This window comes from Rhinoderma darwinii, chromosome 4, assembly GCF_050947455.1.
Source record: "Rhinoderma darwinii isolate aRhiDar2 chromosome 4, aRhiDar2.hap1, whole genome shotgun sequence".
NCBI classification, from domain to species: Eukaryota; Metazoa; Chordata; class Amphibia; order Anura; family Rhinodermatidae; genus Rhinoderma; species Rhinoderma darwinii.
The window spans coordinates 131,737,057-131,756,540 of NC_134690.1; the positions used below are offsets into that span (position 1 = coordinate 131,737,057).

Sequence of the window (19,484 nt, forward strand, 5' to 3'; positions counted from 1 at the left end):
GAGCTAGTGAGATTACCATGTAATGCTCAGAAGATTTCTTACACAATTTCTGAATCTTTTAGTTTGTCTGCCAGGTAATTACCTCCCTGTCGGAGTCCATTTCTCAGTTCTCTGCTACTTTCCCAATGCCCCCTAATCATATGAGCTCTGTGAGGTGCTGCCATGCCAATGCCATGCTTCACCCTTAGAAGAGTAGAGAAAACTGCTGTCACAGCTATGGGGTATGTGGACCCACTAGGCCGCTCCACCATAGCGGAGTAGCAGCTGGCAAATGTATAGTCAATAACAGTCTCCAAGAGTACATGAATAGATGATTTGGCAGACACTCAGCGTAGCAGACAAGTTGTGTAGCAAACACGAGGAGTAGCAGACACGTGGCATAGCAGACACTTGGCACAGATGATACTTGGCACAAATGATACTTGGCACATATGACACTTGGCACAGATGGCATTTGGCACGGATGACAATTGGCTTTGCACTGGAACAAACACAATTACTGGATACGGATACAGGGTATGGGAGCACAGGATACAACTAAGGGAACATTTGCAGTAACGAACATGGGCAGACACAACAAAGCTCAGGCAAGGAGAGGAGGAGCAGAGCCCTTTTTAAAGTCCAGGGTGTGTAGGGATCGGTTGCAGAATTTTGCACTGGTGAGCGCGCTTGCCTTTTAAGGACGAGAACGAGTGCAGGCGTACACCTTACTGCACTCAGAGGGGAGCTGGAGCCGCATGTGCCAGCATCCCTGGGAGGTAAACACTGGCAACAATAGAGTGTCCTGCAGTCGCGGCTGCCGGTAGGTAGGACTTGCCGGCAGTCAGCGACCACGGTCACAATATCTGCTGACTTTACACCTGCCTTTTCCTAATACATAACATACTGTAGTTAGCAATAATTCACTCTGCCTAACCTGGTGAAGAAATGTTTACAGGTCAGTCTCTGTATGTAGAAGATCCTGTCAATAGCCAAGATCACATTTCAGTCGATCGCAACAATGCTCTTCTGGACCAGCAAACAACCATCCACATTAATATCCATTGTTTGATGTTATGAAGCAGTGTTACTCTATGCCATGTATGCTGAGATGATTATATAGTGATTTTATAATCAAACACAGCAACAAAACAGACAATGTATGTTCCAAAGATCGGAGATATCCATGATGAAGTGGCCAATGCACCAACTTTTGAATTTATACTTATTAAATATATTTATTATTCTTCAACCCTCTTGCTGAGTGCCATTTTTCTCCTGTCTAGCCAATCCCTGTCCTTCCACTTTATTCTTACGGACTTTGTGTGTTTGTAGCTCAGGTTTTGGCACCTTAGCAGCCAAACAATGAGCACATCCAATACATGAAAGGAGTGACATGGGGCAATTTTTCACAGCTTCAAGGTCAAACTTACACACTCTATGCTACAATCATTTGTCAACCCTTTTATTAGTGAGCAACTTGCTGATTTCTCAGATAAAGAAGTGCCTTGAAAATACATATGATTTATGCCACATTTTTTGATGTGCTGTAAATCTGCAGCTATGCCTTCATATGTGCGTATGTATCATAATGAATATCATGGAATTTTTTTTCCCAGCTACCTCAGCACACAGAGCCAGGTCATTTCTAAATGAATATGTTATTTTTTTTATTTACAGACAATTTATTATTTTGTATTATGTAAAAATACGAATTCATTTATGCCTATTTTTGCAGCTGGATATAATGTGAAATGTTCATATTCTTTCAAACAGAATTTGTGACTAAATTGAGTTCATTGCCCTCTTTTAAGGATGCATACTGACCTTTAATATATGTCAGCTTTGTCTATATAAGATTAAAGAGTAAATAAATGTTCACCAAACTTCTGACATGTCATAGTAACATGTCAGAAGTTTTGATTAGTGGGGGTCCGAGCACTGAGACCCCCACCAATCACTAAAATGAAGCGGCAGAAGCACTCGTGTGAGCACTCAGCCAGCTTGTTTCTGTTCAGCTTTTTCTGGAAAGCAGTTGTAGTGGAGTACGGACTCATAGACTTTCTATTGAGCCCGTACTCCGATACATTGATTTACGAAAAAAGCCAAAGAGAAACGAGCGGCTAAGCGTTCCCACGAGCACTTCTGCCGCTTAGTTTTAGCGATTGGTGGGGATCTCAGTGCTCAGACCCCCACCAATCAAAACTTGACATGTTACTATGACATGTCATAAGTTTGTCGAACGTTTAGTTACCCTTTAACAATTTGATGCATGTGGCTCTTTAAATATTTTCTTTATCTGCAATTCCTGAAAAGAAGGGAATGCTGACATTGTACACATCTGCCCCCAAAAAAAATCAAGCTGCTCGTTGTACAATTATATATATATATATATATATATATATATATATATATATATATATATGTGTGGTGACTGTATTTTTTCTAAATTACATATTTCCAGTGATGATCAAGTGTCCATACAGGGTGTTTAAACTGATTCCATTCCTCACCTAAACCCACCTCACTTATTCCTCCTAAAAAATCTGTGTTATACTGCCGGATAAAGTAATTTGACCTGTGCATGCACAGAGATTATTGCTGGATTCAATACAAGAAAGAAACAAAACAGTTTATACATGTTGGATTGCTTAAATGTATTAGATGAGAATATAGGGACTGGGGGAGACCCATTACACTGGCAAACAGCACTTTGTAACTTGCTTGCTACAGCTGAACACAAGGATTCTCCATATGAACATAAACTTATAAGCAGTCAGCTCTATTTCTTCGACTTAATGTTGCATATTTTTGTGATATTTGATGTACTAAACCTATACTTAAACAGTGTGTGTGTGTGTGTGTGTCTGTGTGTGTGTCTGTGTGTGTGTGTGTGTCTGCAAGTGTACCTATCTATAAAGAAAAAAACATTACATGAGCACCCTGTGAACGCTAAGACTACCTAATACACTATATATAAATAAATAAATATGCATTACTATGTATACTTACAAAAGTGAGGCTCTTAGCACACATTTTGATCAAATTGTGTGAGCCCATCTGCCACGACAAGGTGGCCTCTTTTAAGATGGTCCCTAACCTTTGCTTCATAACTGTGCCCTCCACAGAGGAGTAAATAGTAACCTGGAGGTTGGGTATCTGTCATTACCCTGTTTGTGTTATAAAATAGACTGAGTCATCAATATACGCTATGAATTATAGCATATGAAGTCTTCAAAGTAATTTATGGTAGCAAAACAGAACATACTGTAGGTAAAGGAGACATATCTTTTGACCACAAATAGGAAGCCTAACCAGAACGGATGGATTACAGAATTAATTTTACTGTAAACCTTAAAAAAAGAGACCTTAGCACAGTTATTAATATGGAAAGCATAGCCAATTAGCAAAGCTTCATATGTATAGCTAACAACTGCCCGGACATGCAGGATTTTCACTGCAGACATAGGCTCAAATCCAGTAACAGCACTAAAGTTCATGATTCCATGAAGTAAGTGAAGAGCTACAGATTATACTGTATTGCTCCACTTTAGTTTATTGCTTCTTGAAATGTATAATACACTATACCTATCTATTTTTAACATACTCACATTTCTACACAAAATCTTGGAATATATTTTTATCCCAAATCATGCAGGGTCTTTCAGAATTTCATAATATTCTAGGCTATAAATAGAATTCTAAAATTCACAATTAGGTTGAAAAAAGACAAGTGGCAGCTATTTTTTGCACCCCCTCCCTAGGTACCCAGCACCTGGGGTACATGCCTTAATAGACACCCTCTAGCTATGCCCCTTACCAAGGGGTTAACTGGTTTAAAAAACCCAATTTCAATACACTATAAGGGCATTTTTTTTTTTAAGTTAATAGTGGGATTCCTTGTTTTGGGTCTCCATCAATTAGCTGAAGAGAGGGGTCGCAAAGAGCAAATTTATTACATGGACAGCCCATTGATTCCAATAAGCACAATGCAATGATAAATCTCCCATGTGGTGGAACTGCAGGAAAATTAAACACATGTTCTTCTGCAGATTACAGCTGATCGCTGGGGGTTCCAGCAAAAGGACAACCTGTGATGAGCTAAATTCAGGGGACCCATCTAACAAAATGAGATTGAAAAAAATCGAACATGCCCTTTAATTAGAACTTTTAATACCATTAGTCATTAGATGCATAAAATAAGATGTCTAGCACATTTTAAGATTCTGCCATTTATTGTGGGCCAAAATCCCATTTTAAATAACCCTTTCTTGTATTGATGATGGAACCATCTTTTCTCCATTAGTTAATGATGCCACTTAGTGCATTGTACAGATGTAGTTGTAGGAATGAATAGATTGTCTGCCAGTTCCTTGTATATTTTTACATATTTATAAGATCTTCTATGAGGCATTTTTCCCTAGTTCAAGTAAACCCAAGAAATTAACATCATTTTGCAGTTCACAGCAAATGCTACTACTGCAGAATCTTTTGATTCAAAATTATTTTGGCCGTCTGTGATTTTTGTCTAAATATCAAGAAAAAAAACCAACACAAACTCTACTTTGGCAGCCCTGTTACTGTATCTTGTTATTCTTAATGGGTCTAAATAGTTTGTTAAATAAAAAGTTAAAAAAAGACCAACTATTATAAAGTAATGTCACCCCACATAGGTGTGAGTGGTTTCTAGTGGGGTCTGCACTGAAGGATATATATGAAGATATTCTCCCCTATAAGTATTGCTGTATATACGACACCCAACGGAGCCTATATGGCAGCTCAAGGAGGACATCCGACTCTGTACTTGAGAGCTGTATAGCCTTGATAAACTGCTTTAGACCTTAAATAGATGCTAGTTGTCCATACAATGCACTTATAGCAGATTAAACTTAATCTAGATATTTTTTTCTAATATGTTAATGTAAAAATGTTGTCATAATTATTACTATGTTTATATAAATTATAGTATTCTGGTATTAAAAAATACATGAGTGCATAAAAAATATGATTTAAAGAGATAAAAAGAAAGGTGGAAATAAACAAAAAGCAAGTCTCAATTTTTTTAATATACATGAATGAATACCATCTGTACTTTACTTTAAAAAAAAATACAAAACTCCAGTCAAGTACAGAATATTTATTTTGTTGAAGTTAAGCATTAGATGCTTTGTCAAAGAAAATATTTTATATTGATGCATTGTACAAAAATCTAAAACAGCAGAAATGAATTACAAAATGCCCTTTTCTTTGGCAGCCTATTCAAGTGCAGGCTTTCATATCTCTTTTATGTCCATGTAACTGTAATAGCATTGGCTAGATTATACTGCTTGTTTACTAAATGGATTTCTAGAACCTGAAATAAAAGAAAACAAAAACGCAATTATTCAACTTTATAATTGATGTGTTATTGGTGGAATATGCAAAATTGTGACACTAATGAGAAAGTTGGGCAATTTGTCTAACCTATCCTTAACTTCTTGTGAATTCCAATTTTTTTTTATGCATAATGATTAGGCCTCATGCACACGACCGTGCTCGTAATTACGAGCATGGCCGGGCACGGCCGGCCACGGGCAGCCGGCCGCTTTTGCGAGCCGTGCTGCCATTATAAAGTATAGCAGCACGGCCCATAAAATAGAAAAATAGAACATGTTCTATTTTTTTAACGGCACGGGCACCTTCCCGTGAGAAAACGGGAAGGTACCCGTGGCTAACAGAAGTATATGAGCCCGTTAACGGGTGTTTTTACGGTCGTGTGCATGAGGCCTTATAGGAAGTTTTTTTTTGCTCTGTGACAAAATCTGAAATAATCATATTCTTAATAAATATAATTATGCTTATATAGTCACCTAAAATTCATAACTACACAAATGTTTTGTACATGTGTTGTAACTTATGCACATGTCACAGACGCTGTGAGCCGACCTGATGTGCATTATTATGTGGGGGGTGGTTGAGAAACTAGTTATTGTATGGGAATACTATGAAAAGTGGGGATGGAACACAAATTCCTCATAAATCCCTTCAATACAGCAAGTCTTTTACACCGATATAAGGCCTCACATCTCCGTATCCTTATACATTTTATACTATATGGCTGCTTCCCACATTGTTTCCCTATTTTAAGTATGCTTTATCAAAGAAAAGAAAAGTATTGTCCTTCTAGAGAAGACAAAAGGTGCTATATACAGAAAAACTTGCTTCTTGACAAATCTGCTGCTGAAGAACGAGGCCTGCCTGATCCCACCCCTGCCTATCTTATGTCCCTCCCATAAATGGCAATTCTGAGCATTTTGGCATTTCTATATGTTATCTAAATACATAATTTACTGATGTAGCGCTAAAGTGACGGTAGACATTGTTCTATGTTGCGCATGCATTACTTACCTCATTATTTGCTGTAAAAGTTGTAATTGTTTCAGTAGCACCATTATATGTAACTGAAACACTTTGTGCATTTGTTCCAGGGCCCCAAATATAGACATGTCCAAGATGTAGAGGCATTGAAGCTGATAGATAATTATTTGCTTTTATTTCACTTTTTACAGTTTTCTGCAGGGACATCAAATAGAGATTGGATTGTGTTAAATATATATATCTGACTGCACCTTAACATACATCTACAGTAATTCTTTGTGAAAGGTGAAAGGTACGTTCTAAACAATTAGAAGAACCAAAGTATGTAAATGTATCTTTAGAAATAGCCAAGACGATGTACATCTATTCTGAATAAAGCTGCTTACCTTTTCAGCCGTGAATGTTCCCAGAAAATAATTTGTCATTTCTATAAAATGTAGAAAGGAAATTATTAGCATCCATTTTAGCATATAATATAGATCTTGCCTTTGCTTTACCGTATCGAAATTCAGTAAAGGCAGATGTGAGAAAATATTACTTCCTATGCATTGAATATGCTGTATGTTTGCTTTAATGTTAGTTAGCAATTCAACTTACCTATACTTTCTCCATCATCCCAGAAAAGATTGCCATGAGCTTTTTCACCATCATCCAGGGCAACCAGAAGTCCCATAAATTTTTCACGACTGCAATTGAAAAAAAAAAACAACATATAATGTAGAAAATCATGCAGTGTTAATCCAGAACAAGGCAAAAAAAGTAAATAATCCATAATGAAGTAGTTGCCAAAACACACAACTTTAAATATGTGACAATAAAAATAAATAGCTTGGTCAGTCACCCATCTCAAGTAATTATTGATGTGATCTTAGACATGCATCCAAACTACTTTTAATCCTTTCGCAGCAAAGGGATATGGTGGCAACTTTCACACTTTTGACATGCACAAATAAAACATGAATTTTATACCCATACCCATAGATTTTCAAAAACTAAAATGTGAAAATGCCATCCACCATTTAACACGCATGGGCACCCTTAATGCGATTTTGCATCAAAACGTTTTGTAAAAAATGCATAATTAACAATTCATTATTTGTGGCTCAATGTCTGACCCAAGTTTACCCTTAGGTAACACCTACTAATATTAAAAGCTCAAGATGTGTAAAGTTCATACAGTACATGCTCACTTGCACATATCATCACAAAATTACCAAAACTGAAGAGAGCAAAAATCTATGCAATCAGATGCTGGTAAAAACTTGAGCCATAGAGTAGGCAGGTGACCTGATAAGACAGATGTCTGTGTTGACATTTAATATATATGCATACATTAGTAAGTCTATTAAGGCACTCCAAATGTACTCTTTTCTCCAAATGAAATAACCCTAATTTTAACTATCTTTCTTGATACTGCTGTCCACCCATTCCCTTAAATATTTTGGTTGTTTCTGCACTTCCTCAGTCTCATATCTTTTAGTTCTTATATACTGCATGTCTAATATACCTAAAACTACCATTTTGAATGTGTGGTCTGACTAGTAATTAATATGTGTAAAACTATATTTTTATCATGCGCCTCGATGTCCCTTTTTATGCATTCTAATATTTTACTTGGCTTGGCAGCAGATGCCTGGCACTAATTGTTACAGTTCAGCTTTTTATCCACTGATATCTCTCAATCATTTTACTAAATACAGGGTGATTCAAAAAGGATGGTGCATAAGTAAAAGTCTGTAGTTAAGGTAACATTAGTGGTAAATAGCCGGTAACTGAAAACCAAAGCAAAACTGGCTTAGTTGCCCCTAGCAACCAATCACAGCACAGCTTTCATTTTCAAAAGCCAAATTTGAAATGTGCTTACACAGTGTGACATAAGATGGACACATCAAAGCAAGAAAAAGCTTTTTTGCGTGTTGGGATTTGCAAGAACGGGGTCTATTGTGACAGTACAGCGAAACTTTCAGAATAATCTTGGTAAATGTGCTCCGCATAGAAACTGCATTTTGTTTGGGTGAAGCTATTCAAAACCACTGTGTGTTCGTGTCATGGGAAAAGTCTGGGACGCCCAAAGAGATAGTGAACAGGATTCTAGCCGTGTACATGCGTAGTCCTAGAAAATCGACCAGGCTTACTAGTATGGAACTGCAGGTGCCACAAACCACATTATGAAATATCTTGAAAAAATGTCTGCATTTTAAGCCATACAGATTACATCTTCTTCAGGAGCTGAAACCAGAACACCGTGACTTTTGCATTGACTTGCAGGGACGATTGAATGAGGGAAAATTCGCTGACAGGCTGAAGCTCAGCGATGGGGCTACCTTTTACCTCAGTGGGAAGGTCAATCGCCACAACGCTAGAATATGGGGCTCAGGAAAACCATGTGCCCTTTTCGAGGGACTCACCCTAAACGTGTTCTGTGCAATGAGCAGGCGCAACATCTACAGTCCCTGGCCACTCCTACCTGGACATGTAAAAGGAATGGATTATGCCACAGATAGAGGAAGATCTGACAAACATAGTCTATTAGCAAGGTGGTGCACCACCACATTTCCATTTGGATGTTCTACCGGAACATTGGATCGGGCATGCCAGAAACAACGATTCACCAATGTTGCGCTGGCCTCCACGATCGCCAGATCTAACACCCTGCGACTTCTTTCTGTGGGGCTACATCAAGGACTCAGTGTATCTCACCCCCTCCCCGGCCACAGGATCTGAGCGACCTGAGACAACGCATCACTGAAACAGTGAAAGCCATATCCGAAGATATGCTGACATGCGTCTGGACAGAACTGGACTACCGCCTAGACATCTGCCGTGTCACCAATGGAAATCACTTTGAACATTTGTAGTGTATAGATTATACTTGGATAGATAGCGTGTAATTTCATGTTAATAAATTTGTGTTATGTTTTCTGAGTTATGAATACCAATTCTAAACTTTTGCACCATCCTTTTTGAATCACCTTGTATTATATTATGCTTTTCGTTATCTGTTCTTTGAATTTCTAAATCTAGGTTTTCTAGGCCTATTCTGGACACTGCCATCATTTATTTTTCTCTTATATATGGGACATAATTAGTATCAGGTTCCTTATAAACTCTGATTTTATATTTTAACTTTGATGTCAATTATGCTAAATGCCTGGTCTTCACATGATATAATTTTTAATGTGGCCATGACATGCTATTCACAATTCATTGTCATATATTCTGCACACCTTGTCACACGACCTAATGACTAAGAATTTGTTCAGACAAAATGTCTTGCCGAGAGCAACAATGATCTCACCTCATGCAAGTTCTAAAATGCAGAGTAAAAAGTTGGAATGTGATTGTTCACTGTTGTCAATATTGACTTTTTGTGAATATGAGGCAGTAAACTATAAAAGGTATAATGAAACTGAAAATCTGGTCAAGATAAAGGGGTGGTTTTCCCAAAGAGGTGGTCTATTAGAGAGACTTTGCTGTATAACACAATGTAGAAGGTCAAATTAAGATTATTAATAACAATAATAATATTGTCTACCCACCTGTAAACAGTGTTATTAGCAGGTTCCTGCCACGGTATGATGTATCCACCTCTAACATGAAGATTAATGACTTCAAGAGGAGTGTTTAGTTTCACTCTCTTTCCCCTTTCACCAACCGCCTTACCCTATGATGGAAAAAAATAATTTACAGTTATACTGGAATTTTACGACTTATTTTTCTTTGGATAGAGATGTTTTGAATAACAGACTTCTCTCATCAGTGTAACTCCTCCATCATTTCATCCTTCACTCGCAAGATTCCCACATCCCTCCATTTTATTCTGCCCATCTTAGAACTATCAGGGTCACACACTTTATTGCTATAATTAATATGAACAAGTTATTTTAATAGGTGTCACTTCAGAAAAGTAAGATACTTACTTATATCCATGACTGAAATACAGTATCAATAGTGTAATACGGCAATATTTCATGTTCTAAAACATCTAAACCTCCTTTTTTTTTTTAACGCACAAAAAAAACATAGAAAACATTTTACTTTATATTGAGCTTTCATATGGCTCGGGGATTGTGGATTGATCTGCCAGTTATTATTCCCTTTTCCCTCTCCACAGCAGTCTGCCAAGGCATTAATATGGAACCAAAAAAATCTTACCGTGTGATAGTCATACCAGCGAGCATCTGGTATATAGGCATCTACTTCTGTTTGTTTCTAAAACAGGAATATATTATTGTCACATATCATTTGTTGTCAGCCAATATATGCAGTATGGTGAAAAGTGTGCGCTACTACCATGTGATTTCTAAAAATTAAAAATTATTGGCTGCAATTTCATAAGAGAAGCTAAAAACATGCTGCATGTTGTAGTTTATGGTTTTTTTTATTTTTTATTTTAAAAATCATATTATAATAACATGTTGTTATCGTACCTTCTATCCTCTTCAAATGTCTTAAAAACATTATTTGTTTCTTTATTGTTTTTTTGAGTTTGTATATTAGAAACACCCTATAAATCAAATCATTTCATTTTAAAAACGGCAAAGTATTCAGAACAGCATTTAGAAAGTTTCTCAACCATTTTGGTGTTTCACAGGATTTAAAGCAAAGTGGAGGTAAAATGTACAAATACCTTTTTTTTTTTTTTTTGTAGAAAATCTGTTTAATAAATTTTTTTTCTGTAACACAGAAGGTTTTACCAGAGAAACTCAACTCCATATTTATTGCAGAGATTCTGCAGTTTTTAGAAATATCCCAGATGTGGCCGTAGTGTGGTAATAGACTGAAGAAACGGCCTCAGTTCAAAAGGAGCACCTAGTGGATTTTGGGGCCTCCATTTTATTAGAATATAATTTAGGTACCATGTCAGGTTTGAAGTGGTTTTGTGGGGCCAAAACGGTGTAACCCCCCTTAAAAAAAAAAAGAGACACCATTTGGCAAACTAAACCCCTTAATGAATTTATCAAGGGGTATAGTGGGCATTTTAAACCTATAGGTTTTTTTTGCTGAATTTAGAGAAACTAGGATGTAAAAATTCAAATCTAAATTTTTTCCAATGAAATGTAGAAATCTTCAATATTTACAAGGCATAAAGGAGAAAAAGCACCCAGACATTTGAAAAGCAATTTCTCCCAACTACAGCAATACCCAATTTGTGGTAATAAACTGCTGTTTGGACCCACGGCAGGGCTCAGAAGGGGAGAAGTACCATTAAGGCTTTTTGAGCTTTTTTTTCTTTGCATTCGGATTCATAACCTTAAAACGAATCTCTAACTTTTATTTTCATGTAATTTTAGGTCTAAAATGATGTGCTGATTAACTTCTTTGTAGGGGTCATAACTTTATTTTTTCTGACACAGAGCTCTAAATCCCTTGCTTAGACATAGATTTAGGCTAACATATTGGTAGTCTGCAGTTGCCACCAGAGGGAGCTTACTGCACACTGTTATTATTGAGCTCAATGCATAAGAGTATGCAGTAAATTCCTAAGGTCCCAATAGTGAAGGCTGCAGGTAGCCACATGTTATCTTTTAAATCCATGTCTATTCAGAGGATTTGGAGCTTTGTATCAGTAAAACACCTTTGACCACTATAAAGTTATATTTATTTTTTTAAACCTATATAGGTTTAAATCTATATAGGTAAAAAAAAACAACACAATAAACAAAATGGTATTTCTTAAAATCTGTAAAAACGGACAATACATTATTCAATTTGTAAGACTTTTTTATTAGCTATTACGTTTTGCGTGTCTCCTGCATTGTCTTCTCTTGGACAGAGTTGAATTAAATATAAATAAATGTGTATATATATATATATATATATATATATATATATATATATATATACAATTGTTTATATATAAACAATTGTTTACCTCCCTTTAGATCCAGACTACACAACCAGACTGCTATTCAGCAATCTTTTTTTTTTTTATTTCAGCTTTAGCTAAAAAGGCTGAAAAGCCAGTGCAAGTGTATTACAAATTATTTTAATTTTTAAGGTGTACATGCACTTTAACCAATAATTATGGATAGTTATTTACCTCTCTAAGAGCTGGACTGATCATAAATGCAGGTCCCCATAAGAACTGCTCGTAGACATCCCATGTTGCTTTTTCATTGGTAAATCTCGTGAGAAAAAAGGAAACACAGGTTTAATGTAGCACTTAAAAAATAAATCCAATTATAACATGTTGCCTTTGTTAAACTTTGAATGGGACATCAGTATACTCAACACCTATTGTTAACCCCTTAAGGCCAGTTTTCGCCTAATGGACCAGGCCATTTTTTTCAAATCTCATGTGTCACTTTATGTGATAACTTTGAAATGCTTTTATTTTTTCAAGTGATTCTGAGACTGTTTTCTCATGACACATTGTACTTTAAGTTAGTGGTAAAATTTGGTCGATACATTCAGTGTTTTTTTGTGAAAAATACCCACATTTAGAGAAAATTTGCAAAAATTAGCATTTTTCTCAATTTAAACGTATCTACTTGTAAAACAGATAGTAATACCACACAAAATAGTTACTAGTTAACATTTCCCATATGTCTACTTTATGTTGCCATTGTTTTTGAACATTCTTTTATTTTTCCAGAACATTACAAGGCTTAGAACTTTAGCAGCAATTTCTCACATCTTCAAGAAAATTCCAAAAGGCTAGTTTTTTAGGGACCAGTTCAGTTCTGAAGGGGCTTTGAGAGCCTTCTATATTAGAAACACCCTATAAAACATTTCATTTTAAAAACTGCGAAGTATTCAGAACAGCATTTAGAAAGTTTCTCAACCATTTTGGTGTTTCACAGGTATTAAAGCAAAGTGGAGGTGAAATGTACAAATTAAAAATTGTTTTGCAGAAAATCTGTTTAATTAATTTTTTTTCTGTAACACACAAGGTTTTACCTTACTCAACTCCATATTTATTGCCGAGATTCTGCAGTTTTTAGAAATATCCCAGATGTGGCCGTAGTGTGGTAATGAACTGAAGCAGTGGCCTCAGTAGAAAAGGAGCACCTAGTGGATTTTGGGGCCTCCATTTTATTAGAATATAATTTTGGTACCATGTCAGGTTTGAAGTGGTTTTGTGGGGCCAAAACGGTGTAACCCCCCCTTAAAAAAAAAAGAGACACCATTTGGCAAACCAAACCCCTTAAGGAATTTATCAAGGGGTATAGTGGGCATTTTAAACCTACAGGTTTTTTGCTGAATTTAGAGAAATTAGGATGTAAAAATTAAAATCTAAATTTTTTCCAATGAAATGTAGAAATCTTCAATATTTACAAGGCATAAAGGAGAAAAAGCACCCAGACATTTGAAAAGCAATTTCTTCCAACTACGGCAATACCCAATATGTGGTAATAAACTGCTGTTTGGACCCACGGCAGGGCTCAGAAGGGTAGAAGTACCATTTGGCTTTTTGAGCTCAAGTTTTGCTGGAATGGTTTTCTAGTGTCATGTCGCATTTGCAAAGCCCCTGAGGGACCAAATCAGTGGAAACCACACAAAAGTGACCCCTCAAGGCATTTATCATTTGCCTGGACAAGACAGGGCTCAGAAGTTAAGAGCACCATGTGCATTTGAGGCTTATTTTGGTGATTTTCACAGCATTTGCCCACAATTGCTGGGCTCTGAGGTCAAATAGTAAAACAAACCTCCAAGTAATGACCACTATTTTGGAAACTACACCCCTTAAGGCATTTTAAGGGGTGAAATGAGCATTTTAGTGCGCCAAAGTTTATGCCCAGTTTGTGCCACCGAAGACGAATTCCTCATAAAATGTTAGAGTGTTTGGGCACTCTGTAGGGTTCAGAAGGGAGAGAGCGCCATTTGGCTTTTGGAGCGAAGATTTAGCTTGGTAGTTGTTCTGTTTGGGGTTTTACTGGTATTTCAGTTTAAAATGTGGGGTATATGTAATCTGTGCGGAGTACATCAGGGTATAATAAGAGGGTATAAAAATGGGGTAAATAATAATTCATAGATATGTGGCCAGGGTCGTACTGATAAATGGTGCCCAATCTTATCCGCCTTTGGAACACTCTGCACATTTTGTGTTGTCATATTCTGAGAGACAGAACTTTTTTATTTTTTCTCCACTGGAGCTGTGTGAGGACTTATTTGTTGTGGAACAATATGTAGTTTTTATTGTTGCCATTTTGGGGTACACATGATTTTTTGATCACTTACAACGTTTTTTATTCTTTACTTTATTTTTTTGTTTACAGTGTTCACCATGGGCTAAAAATGACAATTTCACTTTATTCTGCGGGTCAATACAATTACGGTGATACCATATGTATATCCGTTTTTACGTTTTGCAGCATTTGCACAATAAAATCCCATTTTTTTTAAATAATACATTTTTTGTGTCACAATATTTTGAGAGCCATAACCTTTTTATTTTTCTGTCAAAAAAGCAGTGTAAGGGCTTGTTTTTTTGCGGGATGTGTTGTAGGTTTTATTGGTACTGTTTTGGGGTGCGTGCGACTTTCTTATCACTTTTTATTCATGTTTTGGGAGGGGTGGTGATAAAAAAAAAAATAGCGATTCTGTAATAGTCTTTTATTTTTATTTTTTTGCGGTGTTCACTGTGCAGGAAAAATAACATTATTGCTTTATAGGTTGGGTCGTTACGGACACGGCGATACCAAATATCTATACTTTTTTCAATGTTTTAATTTCTTTCCTATAATAAAAGACATTACAGGTGGCAGTGTTTGTTTTTATTAACTTGAAACCTGAATTTTTACACTTTTATTCAACTTTTTTATTAACTTTTTTTTTCTTTTTTTTTAGTCCCACTAGGGGACTAAAGGGCCTGCACATCTGATCTTTACACCAATGCATTGCACTACCCACATAGTGCAATGCATTAGAGCTGTCAGTCATTCACTGACAGTAATCCCATTAGGTCCCGTCGCTGGGCAGGGCCTAATAGGCTATTGTACTTGGCAGACCAGGAGGCCATTGTTAGGCCCCCAGTTGCCACAGTAATGAACAACATACTCATGATCATATCGTGTCGATGACGATCGCTACAAACCACTAAGATGCCGCAATCGCTTTTGAAGCAGCATCTAAGGGGTTAATGGCAAGAATCCGAGCTAACACCATTCCCTGCCATTACAGCATGGTGTCAGCTGTAAAATGGGGTAACATACAGCTGACACCTGCAGCTAATGTGGCAGGCTCAGCTCCTCAGCCTGCGCCATCTTCCTTTTGCGTACAAAAGTCTTCTAGACCCCGCCTCCAGGTGGGACCTAGCAGGCTTCTGTACTTGGCAGACAGGAGGCCATTGTTAGTCCTCCGGTCTGCCAGAGCAGTCATCGAAACTACGCTATTGCATTGCGGGGTTCCGATCTGCTAGGAAATGCCATAGATGCAGCGCTTGCTTTTGAGCGCTGCATCTAAGAGTTTAATCGGCCAGATCGGAGGCTAGCTCTGGTCCTAGCCATGTACCAGTACGTTGTGATGTGTTAAGTCCTTAATGACAACAACGTACTAGTAGCTTAGCTTAACAGCGTAGCTTAGCGAGTTTGACTGCTTCCATACTCCCGACCACCTTATTAGTTACTGGCCTGAGAGCAGTGAGAGCAAGAGGAGGCAGGACAGGGGATCATGGGGCCCAGTTCTAGAGATAGAAATGGGACCCGCATTTATTGGACATTTATGGTATATTCCATGAATATGCCAGAAATTTTCAAGATGGCAATACCCCTTCAAGCCTAGGTGATGAAAGTGGTTAATGAACAATGTGTTGGGGCATTGTTATATTAATACTATCAGAAGTCATTTTCCATTGAACAGTAAGCAGTTAAAAAGTACTAGAACTTACTCATGCAATAAGGGGCGGATAACAGTAGAGCCTTCTGTATGTGCTTCATACATTAGTGTGTAGAGATATGGCAGAAGTCTGTATCTGATGTTCAGAACATTTCTGGATATGGTTTTAAAGCGTTCATCAAAACTAACAGGATCTTGCCTCTAAAAGAAACAAAAATACAGATAAAAATGACATTATAACATTTCTAAAACATAAAAAACAGGCTTTATCTTTATATAAATAATTACTTTTTTTCTTTTAAACACTCACAATGTAATTATGGAATTATTATGGAACAAGACTGAGTACTAGTCATGGCTACATTTCCAGGTTGGGGATTTGTAGAACAAAGCAAGATGATTATTAGGCTCAAGGAGCCTATTTAAAATCTCAATCTGTTTAGAGTGCCCTGGTATACAGGTACAATATGTTATTTGGAGGAAATCCCTTTAAGTTATGTCAAAAAATACAAAAGCCTACTGTCACTAGAGGTAACAAAAATAAATTATTGCAAAAAATTCCATACATACACATTATGAGTTTTACCTGTTATTGTGTAAATGGCACTTCAGCTATCAATAACAATTCTTGCTATTGGTATTATTTTAACCCTTGCAAATATTAAGTTACTTACCATGTAATCTTTTCCATTATGGTTCCTAGAATAAGGATAGAATGCCCCAAGTTGCATCCACCGAGCACACAGTTCATATGTAGTGTCTCCAAAAAATCCACAAATGTCTGCACCTGTCTATAAAATGAACAGGGAATACCATGAATTACAGGACTAAAGACTACTATTTTCCAGATCACATACATACTAGAAGTAAAAGAGAACGTTTTCTTACATAAGATATGCCGAAAATACTAAACTCCATCATACCTGAAAAATAAGGAGAAATACATATTTCAATTAAAAGCCTAAAGTAGTTTACATTTTAGATATAAGGTGTGACATCTAAGTTGAAAGATTTTTCCATATAAAAATGCAAATATAAATGTCTCGGCTAAAATGTAGCAGAAACGCACTACGTTACATATAGTAATATTTTCACAATGACTGGTGTTCCACCTTTAAATTTTTTTTTTCAACAAATACCAACAGTTGCAACATTATATTTCTGGCTGTAGCAAGTGTGGAGAAGTTTGTTTGAAATTAACTTCCCAATATTTAGAGAAGTAGATCTAGAGAAGATCCGAAATTTCAGATCCAGATATTCCACAATCTCACCTGACGTATTATTGATATTTATGCTGCTAAAGGAGAATAAAATACTTGCACTGTATCACATGAGGCTGGCAGGTTTTTTTTTTCCATTTTTAGGGCTACAAAACATAAATGTACAGTATGTCACGCAGCGGCCTCAGCAACAGTGCAGATGTGGAATGTAATGATTCATATATATATATATATATATATATATATATATATATATATATATATATATATATGTATATATATATATATATATATATATATATATATATATATATATACACACACCTACATGTGTATATATACATTCTGTCCTAGTAAAAAAAAAGAAGGGTTATATTAAAATACAAAAACTGGTCATAATTCTGTGATTAGCGTGAAAACACAACATTTTGCCTGGTCATACATTCCAAAGACTTTGCGGCCCTTGAAGGGTTAAGAAAACAAAAATATAGTACTAACTATTATTATTATTCCTGGGCAATAAAACAAAATGTTTCTTTGATGTTGAGTTATTCTTATGAGTCTTCTAAAATCTGGTTATGGAACAGATATAGTGTAGTCAACACCACATACAAATACTATGTGCTATTTATATTGCTGGTGTCTTCTTATATGGCAAAGTGTTTTCTAGACCCAGGTGTGACTGCTACCTCTGCATCCCCAAAATAGCTACACCTCTGCTGGGGGACTTAAATTCACCTGCCCTGCCTTGAAAATCTGACAACAAAATGCAGGCTGCCTTACATGTGTTTGTTTTATGTACTTAATATGTACTTAAAGGGTTTTTCCCATAATCAATATTTATATAGGATACATGATAAATATCTGATCGGTGGGGGTCCTGCTACTTGGACCCTCACCAATCACGAGGATGGGCTTACCTTGCCGTTCCTGGGAGCCCCATAGGAATAGAGCGGTAGTGCGCATATTCGGCCACCGCTTCATTCATTTCTATGGGGTTGCCGAAGATTGCGCTCAGCAGCCCCATAAAAATGAATTGTGCGTTGGTTGAGCATGTACACTATAGCTCCATTCCCATGGGGCCAGGAACGGCAAGGTAAGCCTTTTCTCATAATAGGTGGGGGTGCCATTGGTCGGACCCCCACCAATCAGGTATTTATCATGTATCCTGTGGATATCTAATAAATATTGATTATGGAAAAACACCTTTAAGTAGTATGTACTTACTTTTATGTACTTAATATGTACAGTTCAATAATTGCTTGTCTAATGCATTTAGGGGAAGCCACCAATTTTAACATAACATTGTCTACATTGCATGAGAGCTACTTACCAATAATCGATTTATCAATTTGATTCCAGGCAGCTGTATTGTCTCCAAGCCAATGCCCTATCCATTGCCCAACTGTTGGATATGTAGAACGACCGACAACAATACCTCTCTTTCCAGTTATTTCACGCAGAACACTTTGTAGGAAAGAGTGAAAAATATAATAAGTAAAAATAATAAACATAAGGCTAATAAAGGAGAAAATATAGCTATTGTACAGTATACTATTACAGTGTATTTTTTAATTTACGTGGCCAAAATTAAAAGACACTTAAAATAGTCAGTTATTGAAGTTGATGTGTTGGAAGCAGTAAAAATGGACAAGTGTAAGGATCTGAGAGACTGTGACAAGGAACAAATTGTGATGGCTAGATGACTGGGTTAGAGCATCTCCACATCTTGTGTGGTGTTCCCATTATGCAGTGGTTAGTACCTATCAAGACAAGTCCAAGAAACGACAACCAGTGCGCTAGCAACAGGGTCATTGGCACCCAAAGGCTTACTGATGTGCACAGGCAGCGAAGTCTAGTCTGTCTGATCAGTTTCCACAGAACAGCTACCATAAACCATATTGCTCAAATATTTAAAAGAAATGTGTCTGAAAATGCAGTCTATGGCAGTTTGCTGCATTTGGAGATGCATAGCCGAAGACCAGTGAGAGTGTCCATGCTGACCCATGACCACTACCAAATGTGCCTACAAACGTGAGCATTAGAACTAGACATTGAAGCACTGGAAGAAGTGGATCCTATCTAACGAATTACGCTTTCTTTTGCATCATCTGGATGGTCGGGTGCGTGTGCACAGCTATAGCAAGA

The 19,484-nt window shown here is 36.8% G+C and overlaps 1 protein-coding gene across 1 annotated transcript in view; it reads right to left on the bottom strand.

The window, feature by feature from the left end:
- Positions 1-5,108: 5,108 nt before the first annotated feature.
- SI (sucrase-isomaltase) overlaps positions 5,109-19,484 on the bottom strand; it is a 210,546-nt gene continuing 196,170 nt past the window's right edge. Inside the window, 11 exon segments of the mRNA XM_075863657.1 lie at positions 5,109-5,332; positions 6,367-6,531; positions 6,723-6,763; positions 6,934-7,022; positions 9,876-10,000; positions 10,492-10,548; positions 12,380-12,464; positions 16,169-16,317; positions 16,791-16,907; positions 17,005-17,039; positions 18,670-18,803. Of these exon segments, the coding sequence (XP_075719772.1) occupies positions 5,264-5,332; positions 6,367-6,531; positions 6,723-6,763; positions 6,934-7,022; positions 9,876-10,000; positions 10,492-10,548; positions 12,380-12,464; positions 16,169-16,317; positions 16,791-16,907; positions 17,005-17,039; positions 18,670-18,803 (1,066 nt within the window). The 3' untranslated portion in view covers positions 5,109-5,263.